Here is a 27414-nt window from a genome sequence, read left to right as displayed (position 1 = left end):
AGCGGGAGCCTCGAGATCCATACCTCCACGCACCACAGCGGTTTTGACTCCGAGCTGGATGCTCGAAATCCCGGCCAGAAGGAGGCGTGCCGCCAGCAACAAGGTCCCATGATGCGCATCTACTCGTGGCGGGGGCGGCGGCAGGGGCGGGATCAGCAGGCCTGTCTTCCAGGACCTCTGCCTCGTCTGGACTTCTTCGAGGCACTGCTGGGGCTCAAGGTACCCGCGCTGCTGTCGCTCTCCATCGGACTTACTCCGCTGGTGGCTCCTCCTTCCTGCGATCCAATCCACAAGCCACCGGTCTGGCAGCAATGAACCTTCCCAAAACACAGACCGTAGAACCTATAAGCTGTTTGCTGGTAACGCAGCTTTTCAAAAGCTGACCCAAAAGCTCTCCTTTCAACACGTGCTTTTCGGAATGTAAAATTTGCAATAATTAATTGCAATTAACTTTCAAACTACAGGCTTTTTACTTGCGAAAACACTAACACCACTGAAGCAGAGTACCTATCCCTAGTTTCCTTAGTTCCCTTTCCAAGCAAGGAAAATTTAGTTCTTCGCAGTCTGAACACGAGCGGATCGAAAACACGTAAAAGGGTATACTAGATTCGTGGAAAAGTATGTAACAGTCAGAAGGAAGCGCTTAAACTATATATATTCTTGATCAGAATCAATAGCCGAGTCGATCTGGCCCCGTTCGTCCGTATGAACGTCAATATCTCAGGAACTACAAAAGCTTAAAGGTTGAGATTCATCATACATATTGTATAAAATAGACGTAGCGCAATTTGACCCATGTTGCCACGGCCACTCCAACGGCCATAAACCGCCCAAAAATACAACGCGCACACGAATTCTGTAAACTCGAATAGAGGCAATCAATCCTGAGATCTCGATATTTATACGGACGGACAGACGGACAGCGTCCAACTATAAAAGCTAGAAGGTTAAGATTTAAGCATACAGATTCTAGAGACATAAACGCAACATATGTTGCCATACCCACTTTTACGCCTACAAACCACCCTAAGCTGCCACGACCAAATTTTTGAAAAATTGTTGAATACACATCCACTAGTTGAGTAACGGGTATCTGAAAGTCGGGGTTCTCGATTTAACTGACCTGGGTTTCCATTAGTTTCCAATACCATTATCGGAAGTATATTTTTATTATAGAAGAAATTCAAAAAACAAACTTAATATTTTTATCCAATTAAGTTAGTGATTGGACTTAAGAGTTGTGTGAAAATTTAGCATAATTTTTATACTTAAAATTAAAGTCATACATTAAAATTTAAGAAAGTAGCACACACGGCAAACCCATGTTCATTTATGGTATTCTGATTTTTGTAACCATTTCATGGACTTTATATATACATTAACAATAAATCTTTGAACAAAATAAACAAAGCAAAATATTTAATGCGAAAAGTTTTTAATATTTACACGTTATTCAAATAACATTTTTTATTCAGCTGGGACTATGCTGTTATCAACTTCTGGTTTTGTATCATCCGGATCCAAGCTTAAGCATTCTGCAAAATATTGCTCCATTGAAGAATACACATGTTCGAGTACACCACTTAAGTCATGGCCTTCATCTGCATAAGTCTAAAAAAACATATTGTCACTATATAATGTATGTCTTGCCAGTATTTTTTTTTACCTGATATCGAAATAGAATATTGGCGCTTGTCAAAGATTTCGCTAATTGCACTCCATGGACGAAGGGAGCTGTGGTATCTGCTAGGCCATGAATCAAAAAGTATGAATTGGACTTTATTAGACGGGCCCTTTGGGTAGCATCAGCCTCAACATAGCCTTTGAAATTTTCAGCAGGCAGGCCCAATATACGCTCAGTAAATGCTGAATCTATTAAGAGAGTTATTGATAATTTAGAAAAGTATTTTTAGAATTACAGATAAAATGTCCCTTAGATTATCATTGTAAGTACTAACTTGAATAGAGCCAGTCTGCAGTAGGAGACACTGCGATTCCACAAACCTTATATTACCTCCTTATTCCACTAAACTACTTCTAATTAATTTACCTTTTCTAACCATAGAACGATGCTTGGAACAGTCTTTATTTTTATTGATATTTCCGCCTTGTTTAGCCGGCAAAACTTCTCTGTTCAAAGTAGATTCACTAGAAACTACATACCACTAATCTTAAATTATTGTAGATCCAACTATGAGGTTTATGACCCTTACCTAGTATATATATTATACTATACTTATAATATAATTTTTCCTATTATCTGTAATCTTGGCTCTCTGACGTTCTTTAAGCAAGCCATTATAACTAATAGTAACACATAATTAGATCTTATTAATTTTTATATTTATCATACTTTTTATAGCCGTCATTCGTAGAGTAAGAGGGTGTACTGTAACAGATCTCTCTGTACTTATTTAACGTGGCGTGTTCCAATCGAAGGATTACAACCACGGCGTTCATATATGCGCTTAAATGCGCATATTACGCTGTATGTTCAAATTAAGCGACTCCAGTTCGATTTGGTTACGCCCCTTAACGAATAGCAACAAGTCGTCTGCAAACGCGCTGAAGCCACAGAGTCTCTTCAGACGCTGGAGAAGAATCATATGGTTTCAAATAAATGAACCAAACTACGTTCCTTGCGGTCTTGGGTCGTCTGCGTCCCTGCACTTGGTCGCACACAGAATACACGAGCGAGCGCATTGCAGAGACCTGGTCATCCAACGGCGTGTCGGCGAATTCGTCCGGGAGTTCCAAAGCCAGTCTTCTCACCTCATCCACAAATGGGCGCCAGCGTGCAGCGGAGATGTTCCAGGATGGCACAGGAGCAAAGCTCTCAACTGTGTTTGCTGGGTCTCGCGTAACCACAACATTGATAGTCTTGTGATCATTAAGATCCCATTCATCCACTCTCCAGTCGTACGTAGACCACGTAGACGCTGCATCGTTGGCGAGCGCCACATCGATATCACTACCTGCGTAGAGAGTCTAGAATGTGATCGCGTCACACGGTATATTAAGCACTCCGGTTCAACATCCTTAAATACAGTCAGAATGCAGATCACCCCGTAAGTAGATAGCTGATCCCTCATCACGCTCAGGGAGTTTAATAAGCCACATGAAGGATACTGCGTTCGCGTCGGGACCAAGGACGCGTTCGCGTCGGGACAAGCGTGCGGCTGGCTAGTAGCAGCACCGCATCCAAGTACTGTTCGAGTCCGGTATTGAATTGGCAGTACATGGAGCAAAGGAAAATTGAGCCAAAACTTCCAGTAACGCTCACGCATACTCCAAACTCGGCGGCAAGCGGCTGTATCGGCATGCAGATGGATTCCGTGCTGTCCACGAAGACGCCTGTCCGAAAAAACACACATCCCCGATGGGATGATGACCCTGCACTGGGAAACTTTATGGTTAAATCCAAGGCCACTTGGAATAGACCCGTCCGGTTTGCTCAAGGACACCTTTTCGTCAACCTCAAGCGTCAGGTTAGCTCTTGCGCCATCGATGTCTGACCACGGTTTCGTCTCCAGGTGCATTGCCTTCTTGAAATTGTTGGCGTACAATTCCTCTATTCCTTCGCGACGATCTTCTTTATCTCGCTCACCGATGGTGTGCGGTTGACGGCTTCACCGCTCTTCAACCCACGCACCTCGTGCGCACGGACACCGAGGGAAGGGGCGACCTTCTTCCGGACCTGCTCAGCAATCTGCTTCATAGATGTGTTCGGTAGTCGTACATCAATACCGCCGACCATATCTCAACGGGCTTCCTAACCCGGTGGGCGGCGGAAGTAGCGAAAGCGGGAGCGGGAGCCTCGAGATCCATACCTCCACGCACCACAGCGGTTTTGACTCCGAGCTGGATGCTCGAAATCCCGGCCAGAAGGAGGCGTGCCGCCAGCAACAAGGTCCCATGATGCGCATCTACTCGTGGCGGGGGCGGCGGCAGGGGCGGGATCAGCAGGCCTGTCTTCCAGGACCTCTGCCTCGTCTGGACTTCTTCGAGGCACTGCTGGGGCTCAAGGTACCCGCGCTGCTGTCGCTCTCCATCGGACTTACTCCGCTGGTGGCTCCTCCTTCCTGCGATCCAATCCACAAGCCACCGGTCTGGCAGCAATGAACCTTCCCAAAACACAGACCGTAGAACCTATAAGCTGTTTGCTGGTAACGCAGCTTTTCAAAAGCTGACCCAAAAGCTCTCCTTTCAACACGTGCTTTTCGGAATGTAAAATTTGCAATAATTAATTGCAATTAACTTTCAAACTACAGGCTTTTTACTTGCGAAAACACTAACACCACTGAAGCAGAGTACCTATCCCTAGTTTCCTTAGTTCCCTTTCCAAGCAAGGAAAATTTAGTTCTTCGCAGTCTGAACACGAGCGGATCGAAAACACGTAAAAGGGTATACTAGATTCGTGGAAAAGTATGTAACAGTCAGAAGGAAGCGCTTAAACTATATATATTCTTGATCAGAATCAATAGCCGAGTCGATCTGGCCCCGTTCGTCCGTATGAACGTCAATATCTCAGGAACTACAAAAGCTTAAAGGTTGAGATTCATCATACATATTGTATAAAATAGACGTAGCGCAATTTGACCCATGTTGCCACGGCCACTCCAACGGCCATAAACCGCCCAAAAATACAACGCGCACACGAATTCTGTAAACTCGAATAGAGGCAATCAATCCTGAGATCTCGATATTTATACGGACGGACAGACGGACAGCGTCCAACTATAAAAGCTAGAAGGTTAAGATTTAAGCATACAGATTCTAGAGACATAAACGCAACATATGTTGCCATACCCACTTTTACGCCTACAAACCACCCTAAGCTGCCACGACCAAATTTTTGAAAAATTGTTGAATACACATCCACTAGTTGAGTAACGGGTATCTGAAAGTCGGGGTTCTCGATTTAACTGACCTGGGTTTCCATTAGTTTCCAATACCATTATCGGAAGTATATTTTTATTATAGAAGAAATTCAAAAAACAAACTTAATATTTTTATCCAATTAAGTTAGTGATTGGACTTAAGAGTTGTGTGAAAATTTAGCATAATTTTTATACTTAAAATTAAAGTCATACATTAAAATTTAAGAAAGTAGCACACACGGCAAACCCATGTTCATTTATGGTATTCTGATTTTTGTAACCATTTCATGGACTTTATATATACATTAACAATAAATCTTTGAACAAAATAAACAAAGCAAAATATTTAATGCGAAAAGTTTTTAATATTTACACGTTATTCAAATAACATTTTTTATTCAGCTGGGACTATGCTGTTATCAACTTCTGGTTTTGTATCATCCGGATCCAAGCTTAAGCATTCTGCAAAATATTGCTCCATTGAAGAATACACATGTTCGAGTACACCACTTAAGTCATGGCCTTCATCTGCATAAGTCTAAAAAAACATATTGTCACTATATAATGTATGTCTTGCCAGTATTTTTTTTTACCTGATATCGAAATAGAATATTGGCGCTTGTCAAAGATTTCGCTAATTGCACTCCATGGACGAAGGGAGCTGTGGTATCTGCTAGGCCATGAATCAAAAAGTATGAATTGGACTTTATTAGACGGGCCCTTTGGGTAGCATCAGCCTCAACATAGCCTTTGAAATTTTCAGCAGGCAGGCCCAATATACGCTCAGTAAATGCTGAATCTATTAAGAGAGTTATTGATAATTTAGAAAAGTATTTTTAGAATTACAGATAAAATGTCCCTTAGATTATCATTGTAAGTACTAACTTGAATAGAGCCAGTCTGCAGTAGGAGACACTGCGATTCCACATTTAAATACGTCCTGTTGCGTACCGAGAGCCATTGAGGTTACATAACCTCCATAACCCCACCCCCACATACCTACTCTAGTTTCATCTAAAAAGCCTATTGTGTCCAGCAAATACCTAAAATAGTATAATTTATAAACAAATTGTAAGAGTAAAATTACAAAAGAACTCACCCTATAACAGAAATTTGATCTAAAACTTCTACTCCTCCTAAATGACGATATAGTGTTTTTTTACTTTGACCCTTGGACCCTCGTACATCTAGGCGGATATACACAACATCATTTCTTGATGACATGTATGTACCCCAGTCGATTTTAAACTTTTCAGAAACTGATTCTGAACCGGGGCGTCCATTGCTGAAATAAAATCAATCAAGCTTAGTTAATAGTTATTTAAATTTAACACAGTCTTATTCGAATACTTGTTACAATGTTATTTTTTTTTGAGCGCGCGTGACCCACAGCCACTCTTCGCGCCCAACCAACTAAAGGGCGCCGCCGTGTATCTTACGGCTTACTAAAAATGAGATAATATATATAAAAAGAGAGAATACTAAGTCGAGTTCAAAACATTTTTCAAATGTGTGGCCGTGACAGTTATGGGCGGTTTGTGGGCGTGACAGCATTGGTCAACAAACTTGCGCTGCGTATATGTCTCCAGAATATGCATGTGTAATCTCAACATTGTAGCTTTTAAAGTTCCTAAGATCTCGACTTTCATACGAACAGACGGACATGTCCATATCGACTCGTCTATTGCTCCTCATCAAGAGTATATAGTCGGAAACGGGTTCTTTTACCATTTACAAACTTTTCAAGGAATCTATTATATCCTCACTCTACGTTAACGGGTATAGTTATGAAATTATGAAATAAACAAGTCCCCACAATCGAACAATTAGATGAAAAACATTATAACGAAAACATTGGAGCCGAAAATGTAACAAATAGTAAAAGTAAATTTAAAAAGAAAATCATTATCCATAATAGCAAATACTAGAGCAGACCGATATAACCCAATAATCCGAATCATAATATTTACAATGAGTTTAATGATGACCCAAACTACAGCAGGATCAATCAAAATAAACCGTACCATAAACAATAAAGGATTCATTTTGTTTCACAATTCAACTCCCTTTTATTTTTATGCACTACTGTCTCACAATTAACGTAACACAAATTGAAGAAACATATATCACTCTTATTAAAGAAACTCTAAAGTGTACAAGAATAATAAACGGTATACGTATAACAAATCGCTAAAAACGAGGGCTGCTTAACCTTGTAGGCTAAACTAGCATATACATAACTTTTTGGCAGACTCAATGAAGACGACAGAAAAAATATTGAACAGATTTGATCCCTATCACAAAACACTGTTGTACCAAAGACACTAGATTAGCAAGATGCGTAACGGCCATACATTGGTTTGGCACTATGCAGCCACTTTTTTTTGTGAAGGCCAAATTTGCTCTCTTTCCGCTCGCTCGAGAGCGTAAGAAATCTAAAAATATAATTTGCTTGCTTGTGTGAGTAAAAACAAGAGACGAGAACGCGTATATGTGTGCGTGTTGTGCTAGAAGACGATTTTCGGGCCGAAATCTATTCTGATTATTCTGAATTATTTAAGTATCGCTCATTTTTTTTATTTATGAGACAGAATGCTGAGCTTAGCTTGCTTTTTTTGTCTATCAGTTATAATCACAGTCCACTTGCAATGCTTAAAAAGCAAAACGAGTATAAGTTTGCTTAACAGATCTGTTCTATGTGCATAACATTCATTATTTTTATAAAATCATAACACTACTTTCATTTGTGCACTTAATGCATTGCTCAACAATAAATTTTTTTATACCCATTTGTTTTTTATTATTTTTAAAAATATTTTCGAAAACTTTAATGTGTATTTTGCAAATATTAAAAAATAAATAGATGGTGCCTTTAATTTCCCGAAGTCCGAGGCACGAAGTGCGGACACAAGCACTCAACAATTACTGCCTTATTAATTTTTCTCGCGTCGCAAGCTGAATCCCCTAATGACAAGTATTCTTATATAAAGTCATTTTCGAAATTTATTTTGTGATCTACATAGATTCGGCTATTACTATTTCTAAGCTTTATTTAAATAATAATAACGTTAGGGCAATTCAAAACATCAATTTTTCGCATGGTGCCAGTTTATAAAAAATAATATAGATTTAAAGTCAACGAACTTCTAAGGTGAAGGGCATATTTTGTCAAATTTACAATGCATGAGCATACGTGTGCACACATTATAAATACCCACTCAAAGCCTATAGAAAAAGAACGTATAATTGGTCTTTTAACATTAACCATTGAGCATTTTACTGAATATACAGAAGACGTTAAAATGAGTCCACAAATTACACATTGCACTGTGGTCCAGAATTCGATTTTTTTGACATAAAGTCTAGAAATTGAGCTACAGACTTGAAACTTCGTACATTTTGTTGTTAAATCACAAATAGTTTGCGCACAAAATTTCCCAATGCATTGGGAGTATTTAATCCGAAACATCTAAAGCACGACAACCTTGGTAACGTTAACAACAATAATGTAATGAACCTAAAAACTTCTGCCTGATATAACACCGCAACTTACGAAATATTCCTACTGTCTCAAATTCCCACAAACACAATTTTGACTTAAGATATAGAAGGCAAATTTTATCTACACATTAAATTTGTTTTAAATACATAAACAATGAAAATTATCTAAGACCATTGCATAGCTACTGTAATCAAAAAATAAACAGCAAGTTGTACTTTCCAGAAACATCGTAAACCAATTCAATATATTAAACCTAATATATTTATAACGTGGAATATGACTCGAGAAAAACTTAATCGAATTTGTTATATGAGAGAATGCTATAGTTGCGTTACCCGACTATCAGATACCCTTTTCTCAGCTAGTTGAAATGCGATTTTTCTGGGATATCGATTGATTTCGGGAATAAGATGATAAGGATAAAAGGGTCCTGGCCAAAGTGTTTGTAGTATATCGATAAAAATCGGCAATTCTGGGCGGCTTGTGGGCATTAGAGTGGGAGTGGCAAAAAGTTTTTGGGCAAATCGATAGAAATTTAATAGACTAATGAAAATATATAAAAATATCAAAACGTTTTTCAAAAGCGCGGGAGTGACAGTTTTTGTCGGTTTGTGACTTTAAAAATATTCTTCTTTTACAAATCACAGTAAAGATTCAACGTTAAAATACGTTTTGATCGAGGTATTAAAGAAGTCTTTAGTTTACGTCCACAAAAATCATCAAGAGAGTTCATCGACTATTCGACACCCGTTATATCATATCCATAGAAATATTATACATATTATATATTATATAATATTATATTATGTATTATATTATTATATTATTATATTATATATATTATATATATTATACGAAATTATAGCATTGCACACTGAGCCATTTTCCCTTTTTTTTTTGCATAAAGTCAAACAATTTTGTAAATTATATTTTGAATTTAACTATGTATTATGAAAGAGCATACATTAGAGACACCAAAACGATATTTAAAAACATTTAAGTTGCAACACTGCATTTTTTGTGCGATATCAAATTTGTATGTTTGACCAGCTGTTTGTTCAAGAAAAATTGGCGCGAAGCTTTGGCTCAACTTTGTGATTCTGTTTAAAATACACCTCGTGTCCACATATTTTCAAATAAAATGGAATATAAATGGAATATAAAGTATGCTTAATATAGATATAACTTACTGATATAGAATTATGTGTTCCATGTTGTTGTCTTTGTTTACGTCATAGTTTAGGCAAAATCTAATCAAAGTGTTCGTCTATTGTGGAGAAATAAGAAATGATTTGTGCCAACTTGAGCCAAAAAATAATAACTGATGTGTTTACTCAAAACTGTTATTAAATTGATGTAAGTATCGCCTTTTAAGACAAGTTTGAGATTAGCCGATCGGTTCTGCTGGATGAATGGATCAAAGGAGATCGAAATGACAAAGCCTTAGTTGAATGGGTTGTTGGCGAATTTAAATTAAATGATATTACTATTGAGGAGAAAGCTAAAATCGCTAAGCAAATCAGAAGCTTTCACGTATATATAATGAAAAATATGGCTAAATGTAACCGTACAATTGAAGCATTTAAAAAAAAAAACATTCCAGTTGGTTTTCATCCACGATGATGGTTGTCGTGGACCAAAACAACACCCAAGTCGCTTCAATTTCTTACAGTGATGCAGTGATGCGGCTCAAAAGAAAAATAACAACGGATCTGGCAAATATTGAAGAAAATAATAAAAGTCTTCTTGTCCATGCAGCATCAATTTCAGCCAAAATTATCGCGTTAATAATTAAACGGACGTATTTTACCGATCCATGGATTCATAGGATCCTTTACTTTCAAGTCTAAATATAAACAAAAAATCGTCTCAAAATAAAAAAAATCGATTTGCCGAAAGAAGTCATCAATCTTTTAGATGCACCAACTGTAGAACATATTAATAATGAACATTTTTTGGGAAGCGATGATAGCGACTCTGATTCGGATCACGATGATCCATTTTCTATGCATTTGGATGTACACAATTTTGATTAATATAATAGTATAATTATATTAAGAAAAAGAAATAATCATGCCAAATCTACTCCTTAACTTTATATCCTAATATGGGCGGCGTGGGTGGTCGTGTTCCGATTTACTTGAAATTTCATGTACGTATTTTAAGTGTCAAATGCACAAATTCTAGAAAAATGCAGCTCTCTAGCTTTATTATTTGACTTTATGCCAATAAAAAGGAATCTGGCCCAGTGTGCATTGATGGGGTTTAGGCGTCTTAGTAGGCGTGGTTAAAATATTTTTGGCATATCGATATAAATATTTGCAAGTATAAAAAATATAATCCGATCCGAGTGAACTCCATATTGCGGAAACCAAATACAACTTTTACTGTAAGTAAAATAACCAGTATAAAAATCAAAAAATGAACTCGTTAAAAATACAAAAAGCAGTTTTATACATTTTAAATATATTGCCGAGACAGAGCATCCGAAATATTTTACCAGCCTTGAAGATGACTTTAGTAGTTTCAAGCTCGCATTTTTGAATTTGGTGACGAAACCTCAATGTAAACTTTGCAAAGGTCTCGCCATTCGTATGATAAAGGCTTTTAAATCGATGCCTCTCAAAAGTTGAATTTTGTTTCGGCGAGAAAAAAATATAAAAACTTCATATACTTTATCAGATGAATTTTCTGGTATTAGTGCCCCAGGCAATGAAAATGCTATAGTCTGCAGTTGTGGCCTCGCACAATGTAGTAACTTGCTTCTTTTCCGAGAGGACGAACCGATCTCTTCGGCTTTCAAATATATTTCAAATGCTCGTAGCCATTTCTCCCATTCAACGCGCAGAAGTCTACTGTGCCTCGCACCAGTCCCTGAGCATTGTCAGATAGTATTTATTAATTTTTTTTTAAACAAAAACGCCTCTTACTCGAAGTAATGGCAGTGACTTTAAGTCCGTTCATTTTTGTGTTTCAACACTGTCAACTTTTTTTTTCGCAAAAGTTATGTGTGCCAACACTGTCTGTGTTTAGAACTTTTTTTTTATAATACTCTCTCTACCACTCACCAATCGCTCTCATTAACTAACACCTTGCTGCCTTGTCGCTCGTCTACCTCCTCCCCATCCCTTTTACTCAAAATGAAGGAAGAAAAGAGAATAGAAAAAAAAAACGGCACAAGCACAGGGAACGAACGAGAGTGGGAAGAAGAAGAACACGCAAAACTTTCACTTATTTGCACAAAATTACTATACACACATTTATGTATGTACACTCACTTTTTCCTTTCATCAAATTACATACATATACACGTACATGTGATGCATATACTTTATTTTTTTTTTGAATGTGTACATGCATGTACATATTTTAACATGCCTTTTAGTTTTGTAATTAATTTTTTTTTTGTTTAAATTTACCCCGTCGCCACTGTAATAACTCTACAGTTTTGTATAATATGAGATATCTTTTATTGAATACTCAAACACGTGGTTTCTAATACAACTTTTGTTCATATGCTTCCTTTGCCAACTCTCAAAAGACTACTGCTCTCAGGCTACTGTTCGCTCTCAGATTCTATCTCAGAAAGTGAGCGTTCAAATATAGCTACACATTAAATCGTCGTCTCAATCGTAAAAATAGATTATAAACATTTTTTTCAGCTGAATTTTTGGTGACACCAAAAACGAGGTCGTCGAGTAATTAGAAAGCTTAATGTGGGGCGTTCGACACGCCCGGCTTACGTTCTGTAGCAAGACAGTCAGGGTACGGGGACAAAGCCGGGCGAGTGACCGGAGCGTCAGTGCAAGCAAGAGACAGGAGGTTGCGGTTAGCTCTGCGGTTCTGAGCTAGCCGTACGTACTTCGTAACGAGTAGACCAAAAAATCAGCTCGTTATAATATACTTTATTTGGTCCTAAACGCATCCGTCTACTCCTTTTAGTCTAGGAGAAATGGATAAGTGCGGATCTCCTTCGCATCAATAGGAAGTAAAACATAATATGTTATGATCATTAGACCCATTTTCTTTAAGTAATTATTTATTAAATGTACACCTTTAATTTCCTCGTTAACTGTTTCTTTAAGTAAAAGTGCGGGTCCCACGGCCGCACTTCCCTCCCAACCGACTGACCGAGGCGCCCGGACGACGAAGGCTCGATTCGCGTGAGATAGCACGATATAGGAAACAGTAAAGAACCAAGAAAGTATAGAGTCACAAATATGATCTATGTTTAGGCAATGAGCTTTTTCATTGACTTTGAGAAATGGTGTGGTAATTTAAAAACACGGTAAAGTTAATATTTCAGTTAATATTTCAGTTTTATTTCAATATATTTTGCCACACAGGGCTGTATAAACGAACGGCGGCAGTGCCCGTAGTGAACCGATTAAGAGTTAAAGTGCATCACAGTACCGGTGTGATCGACACTCAATTTGTAACTGAACTTTTGTTTCACAAAAAAAGATTAAAACAGCTGTGCTCGCTCTCTATTGAGAGAGAAAAACACAGAGCAATGTATAAGAGTGATAAATAAGAGTGATAAATAAAATAACTCAAATTTATGATGAGCTGCTGCTGGCAGCGGGCTGCATAACCAAACAATCTAATTACATATGTGTACAATATTTGTTTTGATAGATTTAAAAGTGGTTGAGAATCACATCTGGGAATTCAGACGACGACGAAATAACAGAGGTAGTGAAAAATGGCAGTTTTAAGCATATGAATTCTATGTCATGGAACACATCACAAAAGTCCTACCCTGGCGTACGGGTAGACCTAACCGCAATTAATACTCCACCTCACCGCCTGAAGGGACGATCATGCCTGTTTATTGTGTACATATATGGCAAAAGTTCAAAGTAAAAAGTAAAGTTGGCTATCAATTAGTTATCTTGAATTTTAAAAGACTACATGTTAATTTGATGAGGAAGAATTCCGGCGAACCAGAAGGAAAATAAAAGATAGCTTATTTAAACCGGTTTGAATATCGGAAACATGATTTAAGTATTCTGGGAATTCAGACGACATCTTAATAGAAACAGCGGTAATGAAAAATTGCAGCTTTAGGCATATAAATGCATGGATTATATGTTATTTTATTGACTGCGACTGCGGACTGCGCCAGTGATCAAATGGAAATTTCTGCCAGTGAGGTTTTGGGTTTTCTCGATTGGTGTTTTTCCAATTAGTCCAGGTTGAATAAAAGATATTTATTTGATTTTAATGGTTGGCTTTTATATTTAAATGGTCAATTTTCATTGTACGTAGACGGCTGTACTAGAACTGAATCTTATATTTCTAACTTATACTCGACGAGGTCCGTAGCTGTTGCCCAAAAATGCTGAGCTGGATCTTTGGCACATCCGCAACATGCCGTTTCTGTCGCAATCGTCGGGGCGTCGAACTAATGGTCAGGCAATCTGAGAATGTGCTGACCAGACTGGAGTGGTCGGGGGTGGCTACGATGTGTTTACAAAGTAGGGTCTTTGGGGATGGGGGTAGTAGCTATGGTAACTCGCGCGGCGATGTGCTTGCATCCGCTTTCCTTGTACTCATACGAATAAATTTAACAGTTCTTTGTGTCTCTTAGTTCGCTCAATATATGATACGATTACAATCTGTTACAATCTAGTAATATAGTGGCCAATTTCCACACCTCTCCTAAATGTTAAAATTTTTACTTAATTTCTCAATATAACAATTTACATAATTTCATAGGCTAAATCAGCTTAATTCTAATGGTTCAGTTTCGACAAATTTTTTGTTAACATATCATAACGTTAGTTGGTACATATTTTCAGCATCACCTTTTTGGATAGCTTCCCTAATGAAATGACCAATGGCAAACCTTCAGCTCGATAGCTTAATCTCTAATGTCTTATGTCACCGGAGTCCACGGGTGCCGCTGTTGGCCTCCAAGCCGTTTCGCAGCAGCATATTCTCGAAGTTATTTTAGACTTGACCTGCATAAGATCGACTCTGCTCTGGCACGCTATAAGAAGATCGTCTAAATAAATTAGTACAAGACACAAGTGCTTTATCTAAGGTGGCGTTCCACTCTCGTCCTGCCTGTTTTAGTCTGTATATCGCCTTATTCAGCTTCAGAACCTTTTCCTTGTACTCGATGAGTTTACTTTGAGTGACCACGCACGAAAAACGAAAAATATTTGAAGTTCTTCAAGTTACAAAATTGGTTTTATATTCGCGCATAAACTAGTCCACAATTGTGGCATGTTCTGTGAATTGTGACCCTCTATTCAATTTTAGTGTTAACCAGGCAAACAATTTTTCACTCAACAGCCGGTGGAGGTCCTTAAAAAGAGCGACTCGCTGCATAACGGGCATTCAAGTTCCACGCTGTGAAGCCATCGAACAAATCGTACCTTGGTGAGGCGCTAGGAAAAACTGTTAATGGGCAACTACCATAAAGAAGTTATCAGTGTAAGATGTGATCAGCAGCAGGCCATTGTGGACTGCCTACGTGAAGTCTATCCAGAAAAGTGCGTCAATTGTGATGGTAATCATACAGCTAGCTACAAGAGTTGTCTTGTCTACCAGCAGATAGTTTGTTCACGTAGATGTGCTACATCCCATTGTAGCCCTCCTCTGCGATCAAATAGTACGTCAGCTGCTCCAAGAGGCATTGGGCTTTCTTACGGGAGCGTTGCTGGTGGTTCTATCCAAACTCAGTAAGCAGGTTAGCACCAATGGACAAGTCGCCTGCAGCTGCAAGAATATACTCCACTAGGTAGAAGGAACCGAAAGCAGAACCAGCAAAGCCAACAAAGGAATCGCAACCAGTAGACGCACCAAACAATGCAGCATACAAACGCAAGGCCACAGCAACATCAAGGTGCCCAACTTCAGCAGCCAATTTTATCCCATCAACATCTAAATTTTTATGACGATCATTTTTATCGACTATGGGGCTCTCGAAACTCTACAACCAGTGGTAGAGTGCTGGCTGTCTGTATCTAGGCACTTGCCTTTGGAGGACCCACGCATTATCGGTTCATCCATCGTACGCCATCAGCAATCGACTTTCCCATCTTTTGAGGGATTCGATCCAAGCTTATCTCTATCGCGGAAAGATTGCAACTAAGTTCTGACCACATACCCTTGGTAATTGAATTAAGTACTGCAGCTTAAAAGATCTCCAGAAGGACGCATATTCTACCACTGAGCTCTTTGATCGAATTATGCACATCGCTGTCGAGTCCTCAACCTGTGGATAAGGTTCAATATACCCACCAGACCAACCTCATGCTCTTTTAAGAACTGAGGTCCTTTATCTCGGGAGGTTGAAAAGAGCCTTGCGTCGTAGGTTTTTGCAGATATATCCATGACTTTTGCTTACCAGCTGGAAGGCCGATTTCAGCCATTTAATCTTTCCAAGCGTGAGGACGTCGAAGCAACGCTGGTATTCCTAAATACTCCATGCCCTGATGTAGATTCCTCCTCTAGTAAAAATTTATTCGTGAATTAATGTAAAACATTATAATATATAATATACAAAAACAATTATTCAGAAAATTTTTCTCAGCGTAGACTCCCAGCTCGGTAATTTTTCCGCCGATGTAGGGTAAGGTCAGACAGAATTTATCAAGCATTTTTTATATATTTTTGATTTTCCATATGTTTACTTCTCCCAGTGTATTCTTGTCTCCTAACCTTGCTATTTTTGTGCGGGCGTGCTTAGCCTTACTTTGGGATCCTTTTTTATTAATACATAATTCTAGTAATTAAATTAAATTCAAATCCCAGGGTCTCAATTTATTTGCGTCTGCGGTCCCGATGCGCTTGCTTCTCTAGGCTTCGGTCACTCGATGGGAAGGTGTGCTCCACTAGACGGCCTGACTCGGTTCCTTTCTCTCTTTCTGCCCGCCTTCCCGTCAAGTAAGTCATCACCTTGCCCCGATATTCACTAACCTGTGACTGCCCCAGTCGAACTTTATGGTCGTGGTGGTGGCGCTGCTGTGCGATGGATTTTTGCAGATTAAATTTCTGCCTCAAAAACACACGCAAAACTTAGACCGCGTACCGTATTGTGGAGAGGAAAACTCACTCTAATAATATATTTCCGCACTAAAAAAATGTACACGACCGCAGGTTATAATTTTACAACAAAACAAACTTTTCTCGACTTGACTCCACGACGATTTGATTAGAAAAGAAATAGAACGGAAACTCAGGTCGGGGGCCATCAGCGGAAATCACAATTAGCTGAAAGTCACTTTATTTAAGATAACCAATTATCCCAAAATTTCCGGGTGCAGCTGATAAAGAGTTGCATGTTTAGTATATTCCCGATGCAAAATACTAAATTTAATATGACCCGCAAGCTTCCTAAAGTTTGCCTATTAGGATTTTCAGAGTAATCTAACATAACAGCTTCAGTCGCCACTACAGACTGCTGACAAGCAGAGCCGACAAATGGTTCCAACCAGCGAAGCGGAGTAACGCCAATCAGTATTCCCCTACCCGCCTGCACCCAACTCATTTGTCCGAAGCCGGGGTCAGTCTGCGTTCTCCTTTGGGAACAGCCAGGGAGAAGCCCCACGCACACCATCAGAACAGAGTGATGGCGTCTGATCGCCGAATTATCGTACATAACGCATGCTGGAAATGTGGAAAGCCTCGAGACCTTAGCCACGACTGCGACCACAACCAGGAAACGACCACAACCCCGCTATCGTTGAAATCTGTCGGAGGTCACACCATTATGAATAAAGAAAGGAACGATCGCCGCCAAATTCGACATTGGTGGACACATGCGTCGAACCACCATCGACACCGGGGCCGCCAGGAGACCACCTCCTCTGGCTCTTCTGGTCATGCCAGCCATGCTGGAGCCTCGGCGGGGACCGGTAGATAGTAACCGGCTGGACCCACGGACGCGGAATCAAACGAGCGGAATCACAGCCACGTCCCCGACTACGAAGGACACCCCGCCAGATAGATAGCACAAGGGCATCACACACACCGAACTCGGAATAACGACTAGGAATCCCCGAACACGACGCAGGACCGCAAGACTTGATCACCATCTTTTATTATTTTGTAGACAAGAACGTAGCCAATAAGGTGTCTCGGCGTACAGGCGGGGGACAACTGTTAAACCTGCCGGCATAAATGGGCTCACACCAGTACCGTAACGGGGCTCGTACCATAATAGTCAGACCTTAGTATCCAAATCGAAATTGACATAGAACTACTAGATAAGGTGTAAACCGCTACATCTGAGCCTCTTTTTCCATATTATGAAGAAGAGGTTCTAGCGCCAGAATCTTATGATGAACTGCTTAATTTAATATCGGTTCTTCTGGTACTTAAACTTCAAATACGTTTGTGGGGGTGTACTTGTATGATCGACTCCTCCTCAGGGGGTGGTGCTCTTTTGGTGATTGGTTAATTGGATCTGTGGGCGCATTGTGCTTCAGGGCTAATATTCCCTGTAGTTAAGCGCTACAGAAGGCGCTCATGGTCGGTAGGGATAGTCTTCAGATTTTGGTATTAGTATTTAGGGAAAAGTTAGCTTACGAACTGGCGCGTACCTTCTTTTTTTTTTCAATGTTTTGCTTATTTATTGAATGTTCCCTTTTACTTAAGAGACTAACAATAAGTTTTCTAATCTTATTCTAAACTAAAGCTAATCAAGCTAGTCAAGGGGAAACGGTCAGAATATTTCCAAAAGACAGTGACCCTTACAGAAAAATATTTAGCCATATGGATGACATTGGTATCCAGTTTCATTTTATAAAATGATTCGTGCTGTGTCGCCTAACAAATTTAACGCTGGGCTGGTTGGTCGTTCCGGTGCAGTCGGCTTTGGCTGCATACTCGAATAAGTTTTCTTGCAAGAGGATTTGGATGTGAGGCTAGTTTTTCATTGCATTTTACTTTCTTCTCTGCTCTTGTCTCAATGACAAGTTTTATTTATAAGTCTATGTGTATATTCTCGTTCCAGATACCACGGAGCTCCAGTAATGATTCTCAGAATCCTTCTCGATGCGTTGCCCCATAGCTCGGAGCCATAGGTCCATATGGGTTTTAAAACGGAGTTATATAAGAGGACTTTGTACTCCAAGCTTAGGGGAGAGTGAACGTTTTTAAGCCAGTGTAGATCCGTTGATTTTAGTCTGAGGTGCGTCGTCTTGGCCTCTATGTGTTTCCGCCGGGTGAGCAGTTTGTCCAGATGAATAACTAAGTATGTTACGTTATCGGCTTGTGGGATGCGCGTGTGGTTCATTATCAAAGGCGGGCAGCTTTGTTTGTATAGGGTAAATGTTACCTGTTTGCACTTTTCTTCATTTACTCGTATGCTCCAATCTGCAAGCCAATGTTCTACACAAGTTAGATGGCGTGCTAGTTGTATCGTAGTTTTTACTGGGCTTCTGGATCGACTTAGTATTGCAGTGTCATCAGCGAATTTGGATATCGTTAGCTGGTAGTTTGTTGGGATGTCCGCCTTGTATAGGGTGTATAGAATTGGGCCCAGAACACTTCCTTGAGGCACTCCGGCTTCTATAGTACAATCGCTTGAAGTGCTTGAACTGCATCTGACCGCGAAAACTCTTTTATATAGGTAAGACTTTAGAAGCTTATGTATGTTTTGAGGCAGCAGTTTGATTATTTTAATATAAGTCCATGCAGCTATACTCTATCGAATGCTTGTGCAACGTTTGAGAATTGAGCTGTGCAATATTCACGATGTTCAAACGCAGTGGAAATTTCTGTTGTGATTCGGTTAACCTGTTCAATGCCTCCATGTTTTGCCCGAAAAACCAAATTGGTGCGATGGGAGTGTGTTGTGTGTTTTGAGGTGGGGGCTGACGCGTAGCATCAGTGGTGCTAGGTCAGATGCAGTTAAAGGCGGGAGAGTAAATGAGTTAGTAGCTGGATTTGGTTGAAATACTTTTTTAAGATGATCAGCGAAGACTCTTGCTCTTTCCGTGTCACTGCGAGACCAGTTTCCGGTAGAGTTACGGAGAGGTACAACCGTTTCTGTTGGTGCCTGTAGGTTCCTGTGGTCCTTCCACAACGAGTTCTTTGTACCTGTGTGAGATTCCCGATATACCTTAGTTGTGCGCCCGCTTCTCCTTTCTTAAGCGCTTTGGTAAGTCTGCGAGAAGCTGCTTTTAATTTACTCTTTACGCCAGGTGATCTGTGCTCCTGCCGCTCCCTTCGATGTCGTCGTTTTTCAAGCACAAGCAGTTCAATATCTCTACTTATCTTGTTAAACTTTATACTGGATACTTGGTTGTTTTGTCGAGTTGACGCTTTTGCTGCTGCGACAAGTATTGATTCTATATCACCAGCAAACTGATCAATGTCTTGCTCGGTGTCCAGGGGGCTAGAAATGCCGGTATGGGAAAAACATATTTTTTGTACCTCGCCCAGTTGGTCCTATTGCTCGGAAGCCTACACGCTCGCTCGATGTGTTGTAGCAGGTACAAAAGATGAAGGAGCACCGGACAGTGATCAGATGAGACTTCTGGAAGTGCCTCAGCTGTGATCATTGATTGGGATATGCTTTTTGTGATGGCAAAGTCAATCAAATCTGGAAGCTTCATGAGATCTACTGGCCCGTATGTAGGCGCTCCCCGGGACACAGAGTTAAGATTGTCTTGCGGTTTGATGATTGCGTTGTACAGCTGTTTTCCTTTAGGGTTCGCTATCTGAGATCCCCAGTACATGTGCTTGGCATTCCAATCGCCAGCTGCAACAAGCCTTTCACCAAACGAGTCAAAAAGTGTTGTGAATTTTTCCTCAGAGATTGTGAAGCGAGGTGGGCAATAGACGGCATTGGAGGTTTATAGAGGTACTTTGTAAGCAGTCTTCTTGAAAATTACCAAGAAAGTGGTGCTTAATTTGCAATCGTCTTAGTATCCCAGTGCCTCCATAGGCCTTGCAATCCGGGTGATTCGTTAAGTTAAATGTATATCCTGGTATTTGGAAGTTGTACTTTTCGGTAAGGTGAGTCTCTGAAAGCAGCATAACGTCAATGTTTCTGTCGGATTAGAACTGAGCAAGTTCTAGCTTTTGCCGCGAAACGCCATTAGCGTTCCAGGTAGCTATTATTAAGGGAGTCATAATCCTGTTTTAGAAGAAACGAGCATTTGAATAAGGATGTTTTGGTAAGCTCTTGCATAGTTTCTTGCATGAAGGTCAAAAAGTCTTTCATGGTTTGCTGCATCGAAAGCATAATCGCTTCAACGCCAATAGGCTGCTGTTGCATGTTCTGTGTGTTTATTTGTTTATTTGTGTTTATTTGGTGAATTTTATGCTGGACGCTGGAGATGACTGCTGTCGGTACTTGGATCCCTGATTTTAGTACACTTGTAAAGGAATAATTTGGCATTGTTCGGTGGCTGGCAGACGAAGGGATGTTAGTTGTAGTCGGTTCCATTACTTTGTGAGCTGTTGGTGTTGTTGCATTGCACAGTTGTTGCATTGCACAGGTTGCCTGTGCTTGTTTGGCTCTTCTACGGTTATTCTTCGGTGCAGTAAATACTGTAGCTTTTATATAGGATGTACTTCATTTTTGTTGTTTTACTGACTCGATGGCTTCAATTCGACTTTAAAGAGTGGCTGCTGCACTTTGTTGAGAATGTTGATCACCGTTTTGGCATTAAAGTTCTTCTCCTTTAGTGCCGCGATAATTTCGGATGAGGTCACTGATGACTCTATTCCTTTCATGACAACCTGCAATCCCTTGGCACATTTTAGCTGCTAGGTATAGTAACTCTTCCCCGCTTCGTCCAGGTACTTGGTCCTTCATCATTGGCCAGACTCATCCTGAGTCTGCACTTTCGTTTCTTGTATATTGCCCTTAGTAAGAGGTATAACATGGAACTTGTTTTCTCCGATAATTGCAGCTAGTTTGTTAACCAGCGCACTTAAGGTTTTCTCACGAATATATTTTTGGTGGCGGTTTATCTTCTTCTGCCCCTGCTCCTGCACTTCGCCGTCATTCAATAGTGCAAACCTATTTAATCTTGAGTCATTGGAGGTGTTGGCGCGATTTATTTTCGGCTGATTACCATCCTGCTTGTGTTGTAGGCTTAGCTCTTGCTTTATTTGGATGTATCGATCCAGCCCTGTTTGACAAAGTTTTTTGATTTGTTTTGGCTCTTGTCCGCTTCCGCTTTCAAGAGTCGGTGTGAGTGCTCTTGCTTCCGTTGTTGTTAGTACAGCGTAATTGTACACCGCTGTCGGTATTGAGCATAGAGTTAATGTTGGTGCTATTGCAGTTGTTGTTGCAGTTGTAGTTGTTAAAGGTGCAGTTGCAGTAGATATCGTGATTGCTGTACTGGTAGCTAAAGAACTTGACACCGTTTGGAATGGGGAGAGCTTGAGAGATACGCTCTCAGTGCGTTCGGGTTTATTTCGTGCAGTCATAAGCATTGGTGAGCAAGACACGATCGTTTTCATTCTGCAGGTGCTGGGTCATTGACCGGGTGGATGATTTGGCACTCGCGGGCGTTAGACACGATGGTGAAGTATGCTTTGTTCCGGTGCAAGGAGAGGCGTCGCTAATCTTGCTCTTTTTGCCGCTGAGCGCGCAATTCGCGTTGGCTCATTTTTGAACGATCGATTTGTTCGTTGTCTATTTGTTTTGTAGTTTTACTTTATTATTCCACACAAGGAAAATTTTATAGTATAGCAGTTTAACATTGCCATTAGCGTCTCTTTCGCTTTCAATTTATTTATTTATTTATATTATGTTAAACCTATTTGCTTCACAAAATCAAGTGATTTTGTACGGAGCTTGATGAAAACACGTCTCAAGTTGACGAGAGCCAACTACCTGCGTACCTTGTTGTCCTCGCAAATTTGTCGGAACGCGGTTGCTGGTTGTTGATTTAAGCTAGGACGGAGCGCTGGTAATATGGCGGAGACATAGTACTCCGGTCACGCTAAAGGATTGTGGACGATAACGCGTTATAGAGACCGTAGAGTTACTTTGATCAGCTAGAGTGACTATCTATGGGTTATCCCCAGCTAATACTAATAAGTTGCTGTATTTAGTGTGGCCAGCAGTTAAGCGTTCAATTCCATATTATCCGATTGCGGGCATGAACTATATTTAAACTATGTTTGTCATTGAGTCTTTCTGATTGTTCTCAGTTGAATGTCGTAATTCTAGAGTCCTACAGTCCAGTATGGCCTGAATGGCGGAATAATAATGTGTTGTTTAACCGAAAAGCGTCGGACAACACAAACACAACAGAACCAAAATCGGTAATGTGATGTGATCCTGCTGCCTCTCAAAGTTTTATGAATATACAAGCGATCCGTAAAAAGATCGTGCTCATCAATATCTGTTCATCTAACGAAAATAATTTTTGCGAAATTTGGAATTCAACGCTTTTTCTGCATCGTATATATTTTAAAAGTTTCTAAGAAAACCAAGTTTACTTTTGGAAGGTTAGAACACTAAGTTTTTAGGACCAAAAAGTTAGGTAAAAAGTCTATATAACAAAAACCCTAGTACTTCTGTGGCACTTTGTTGACCGAATCATTTTTAAAAATCCATCAATTTCACCGATGGCACACCATATAATATCCAATAGCTGTGAATTTTAATGACTTCTAAGAGCTTTTAAAGCTATAGCTAAATGCATAGTTTACGTACACTTCAACAATAACTGGAAAAGCAGCATCCCGTAACTCCTCTCTCCAGCTGGGTGGAAGTAGTAATTGAACTTGAGCTCGACCTCCATGCGGTAATGGCACTTCGAAAGATCGCTGGGTTGGTAAAGCTAGCTTCTGTAGCCTTTCTGTATAAAATGGCCTTGTATCATACAAAATTTTAACTAAACTATGAGTGGTCTGCATATGTACTCCAGATACAGGTAGTCCTGGACCTTGGCATTCCAAAATGTAAAACTCAATTCCATAGTTAGTGGCAACACCTAATGATGGTGTTATAAAGGCTTCAAAATGTGTGCAGTTTGTATAATAGTATCGACTACTCCAAAGATCATCACCCAAATCACATGTTATGCACTGTGGTTCAACTCTGTTAATAAAAATAAATAAATATATATTTGAGCACATGATCCACAATTTTTTTTACTTTCTTATATCATCATGTATTGGATCTTGAACTGAATACAAGTGCCGCTGTCCAGGCTTTTTATCTTGCGTAGCCATAAAATATACCTTGTGGTTTATTGTATCCCAACACAAAATTTTGGTCACCTGAAACAGACGTTAAATAATTTTATTATTATCATAGCGGAATAGTCAAAGAGATTTCCGTTAAACTGACCAAAATTTAAAAATAATAAAATATATTTATTAAACAAGAGAGAACTCTAGAGGCGAGTTCCTCGGTTCTTAGATACCCGTTACACAGCTGACAACATTCTTTTTGGCATATCATTGGAAAATTGGCAGAAAATGATTAATACCTAAAATTATGAAGAATAAAACATTCAAAGTTCATGGAACTCTAAAAACGCTTTATTTATGGTTTTTCCGTGAAAATTGTATCAAAGGTTTTCATTAGTGTGCCTGTCGTTTGGCGTTTTAAAACCAGATATATACGTGCTGGGCAGCACAACAGAATTACTAAAATTCGTATATAATAAAGTTTAATAGGCGAAATTCATTCATCAACATCTCGCCCCCATCCTTCGTACATGGATTGTAAATGCTGCCAATATTCCAAGCGATTAATTGGCATTTGCCAAATGTCTATTTCTATGTCATAGATCTCCTTCTAGAACGATAGTTAATGGTCGACGGCTGGAGACAGGTATGTTGTCAGTGCCTGGGGTACAACATAACGGTCAAAAATTAACCTCTGTTCGCATGTGCTCACAGCTTAAAGTCGTCTTTCCTACGACACGACGAAGATGCAGTTTGTCTGAGCATACTCTGATTCTCATTTTCCTCCCCCATGTGGTGAATGTGGTGGTATTAAACTCCTTTTAAGTCCGTCGTTAGGCAAGGACTGTGCAACGGTGTGTTTATGGTGCTGCGACTGGAAAAGGTCAAGCATTTCATCTAAAACGCGTTTCGCACCCACAAAATTTGGAAGCATTTCCCTCGATGTGCCATAAAATCACGAAGACATCCTAGGAAAGTGTCTGTGCTGAAATCACATGTATACCTGATGTGACAAGGCAGACATACAGGCATTTGTTTCCCTTTGATTTACGGTGGTTGCACCTTCTTCTTTCCTTTCATGTAATAGGAGAAAATTTAAGAAGTTGGAAACGCCTTCGAGGCGACTTGTTGGCCAGTAATAAGTTGCGCTCCTCATTAAAGTAACCCTGTGCCTGTCGAAGACAAATAATTCGAGCGCTGTGAATTTCATAAAAGTTCAAAGCGTAAGACGTACTCTTGAATATGATTTTCAGAAAGGGAAGAACAGAACCTTGAGAATTTCAACTTAACATAAAACCTTTCCGGCCCGTCCACCAAAGGTCAAAATTGAGCATGCCAGATGCGAGCATGCCCCGTGACACGCAGTTGGCAGGATTTTCCTTGGTGTTGACATAATGCTTTGGTGAATCTTAAAATTCACCACTTTTGGCGACAGCTTGGAAAGCGGGTCAAAGAAGCGTGCCACGTCAGACAGCACCTGTTGCTTTGTGCTATTGTCATTTGATGTAGGGAAAATTCATTAGGATAAAGTGTCAACTTCTGGATACCAATGAATGCAAAGAATCTTTGATGACGAAGCATTACCCTTGCCTTGGCCGTCCTCATAGGCTTTGTCAATTTCCGTGAGTACGCCACCTACATAAAACTCCTCCTTGAATAAATTTGCAGCTGTAGGAAACTCGTGTTTATGGTCGTGAGCTAGCTGATCAAGTACCCTTACTGCTAAGAAAGGTGCGCCAGATGTTTATGCATGTGTATATCTTCCCTCCATATGATACGCTGATAGTCGCAATGATAGTCAGCCACTCGGATTTGTAAATACATTTTTAAGAATATCTACAGAAAACACAAACTTGTACATTCTGAAACGTATACAAATAGTAAACACAGAGCTTTAATTTGTGCCCTTAAATGAACCGTCAAAGACTACCCTAAGTTTTTGAGTTGGGCTTCCGGTCAATTTTTTCGGGCGATAGCTTTCGCATGTGGCCAAGATTCAAATATTCAAGATTCAAATATAACATACTGTGCATGTAGATCTACGCCCACTCTAACCCCGAACGGCCCAAACTGCCGCGCCCCCACTTTTGAAAAATGTTTTGATATTTGATATCGATTTGAAAAAAACTTTTTGCCACGCCAACTTTTAAGGCCATAAACCGCCCAAAACTGCCGATAAAGGACGAGTTGGCTCAAATGCTCTGCCCTGTGGGACTCCAGCTTCGATAGAGTTGGACAGGTACGATTAAAGAAATCTATCAGTGAACTCAGGCAAGTGTGTTTTAATTTTGGACATGAGGCACGGTTGAGCTAGACGCGGTCAAGTGCTTTAGATATATCGACGAATATCGAGCTGAAATATTCTCTATGATCGAAGGCTGTGCGAATTTATCATATTAATCTGTTAGCTAGCTTGAAAGTTTAATGTTTTTCTTTGGAGCCGAATTGATGGGCTGAGAGAACGCTGTGAGCTTCCACGCTTTATACCATGAGCGAAATAGAAATCAGTTTTCAAATAATTTAGACAGGCATGATAATAAACTTATTGGTCCCATTCCTGGGCTTCGGTATTATAATAGATTTTTTCCATTGGGAGTTGGGTGGTAGCTGGGACTTACGATTTCATGGGAAAGTTGGCAGATGACTTCAACAGCGCAGTACAGAATTTCCATTATCAATTTTGTAGCTATTAAGTCACTACCTGGTTGTGTTTTAGCTACCTGACTTTTGTGATATCGTACAGCCTTTGTTTGAGTTTCGTAGTAAATTTGCTGAAGAGCATAGACATTTGTAGCAGGGTTTGGCTGGAAGACGATGAGATGCAAGGCAAATGTTTCGGTTCTGTCTTTGTCGCTGCAGGACCAGCATCTTTTTTTTTTTTTTTTTTTGTACTTTGCTTTTTATTTATTGAATCTTCTTGTATAAGAACTAACAATAAGTTTAAAAATCTTAACTATAACAAGTATTTTTTGAACAGTTGTATTATTTTTCCATCTGTTCCATGATTAAGCGGCCCTAATAATTTATTCGCTGGGTTGGTAGGTCCTTTCGCCGGAGACGGGAACGGCTGCTGAGCTGGATTAGACCTCGCGCTAGGTGGTTGGGGTGCGTGTAAAGCTTGCTATGGTATTTTTCCTTAAGTTCCGTGATTGCGTTGGTAACTGATGGGATATTTTAGTCTCTTTGGATGTTTTCACTCCGAACGTACCACGGTGCCCCAGTGATGGTTCTCAGGATCTTTGATTGTGCTCGCTGTATGATGTCAATATTGCTGTTGCTGGCATTGCCCCATAACTGTGAGCCATAGGTCCAGATAGGTTTCAATATAGAATTGTAGAGCAAGACCTTGTGATCTAGGCTGAGCGGAGAACCAGAGTTGATGAGCCAGTGTAAGTTGTTGGCTTTGAGTTTAAGTTGGGTTTTTTTGGCTTCAATGTGCCTGCGCCATGTGAGTCTTCTGTCAAGGTGTACTCCTAGGTACGCTACCTCATCTGCTTTCGGGAGTGGTATGTTGTTCAACAAGAGCGGAGGACAGTCTTGTCTGTTTAGCGTAAACGTCACGTGCTTGCATTTTTGCTCGTTTACTTTTATTCGCCAGTCAGAGAGCCACTTCTCAATGTCGATGAGGTACAGTGCCAACTGTGCTGTAGCTTGGATAGGGGACCTTGATCGGCTAAGGATAGCTGTATCGTCGGCAAATGTGGATACTGTTAAGCGACTATTTGTAGGGATGTCGGCTGAATAGATGAGGTATAAGGTTGGCCCAAGAACGCTGCCTTGGGGGACTCCAGCCTCAATTGTATGATCAGTGGAAGTGGCAGTGTTGCACCGCACTGTAAACTTTCTGTCATAGAGGTAAGACTTTAGAAGTTTGTGTGTGCTTTCGGGTAGGGATGTTTTAATTTTAAA

At 40.1% G+C, this 27414-nt stretch overlaps 1 protein-coding gene across 5 annotated transcripts in view; it reads right to left on the bottom strand.

Annotated features, from left to right (window-relative positions):
* Window positions 1-1150: 1150 nt before the first annotated feature.
* Window positions 1151-27414, bottom strand: part of LOC116801761 (dipeptidyl peptidase 4) — a 203064-nt gene continuing 176800 nt past the window's right edge. For 3 of the 5 annotated variants that reach the window (XR_004362203.1, XR_004362204.1, XR_004362205.1), the window contains 8 exons: window positions 23468-23592; window positions 23024-23410; window positions 5980-6165; window positions 5766-5923; window positions 5474-5679; window positions 5254-5418; window positions 1667-1872; window positions 1151-1611 (listed from right to left, as the gene is read on the bottom strand). Coding sequence is in view for 2 of the 5 variants with exons in the window: in XM_032723106.1 (XP_032578997.1) it covers window positions 5275-5418; window positions 5474-5679; window positions 5766-5923; window positions 5980-6165; window positions 23024-23410; window positions 23468-23592 (1206 nt within the window). In the remaining 3 variants the exon portion in view is untranslated. Of the gene's footprint in view, window positions 1612-1666; window positions 1873-4957; window positions 5419-5473; window positions 5680-5765; window positions 5924-5979; window positions 6166-23023; window positions 23411-23467; window positions 23593-27414 lie in introns of those variants that run through there. The other 2 variants (XM_032723106.1, XM_032723108.1) reach the window with 2 other exon arrangements.

The sequence above is a fragment of the Drosophila sechellia genome, chromosome 3R (assembly GCF_004382195.2).
Source record: "Drosophila sechellia strain sech25 chromosome 3R, ASM438219v1, whole genome shotgun sequence".
In the NCBI taxonomy this organism is placed as follows: Eukaryota; Metazoa; Arthropoda; class Insecta; order Diptera; family Drosophilidae; genus Drosophila; species Drosophila sechellia.
Note: the sequence above shows the minus strand (reverse complement) of the source record. Positions and strands in the feature narration are given on the sequence as shown.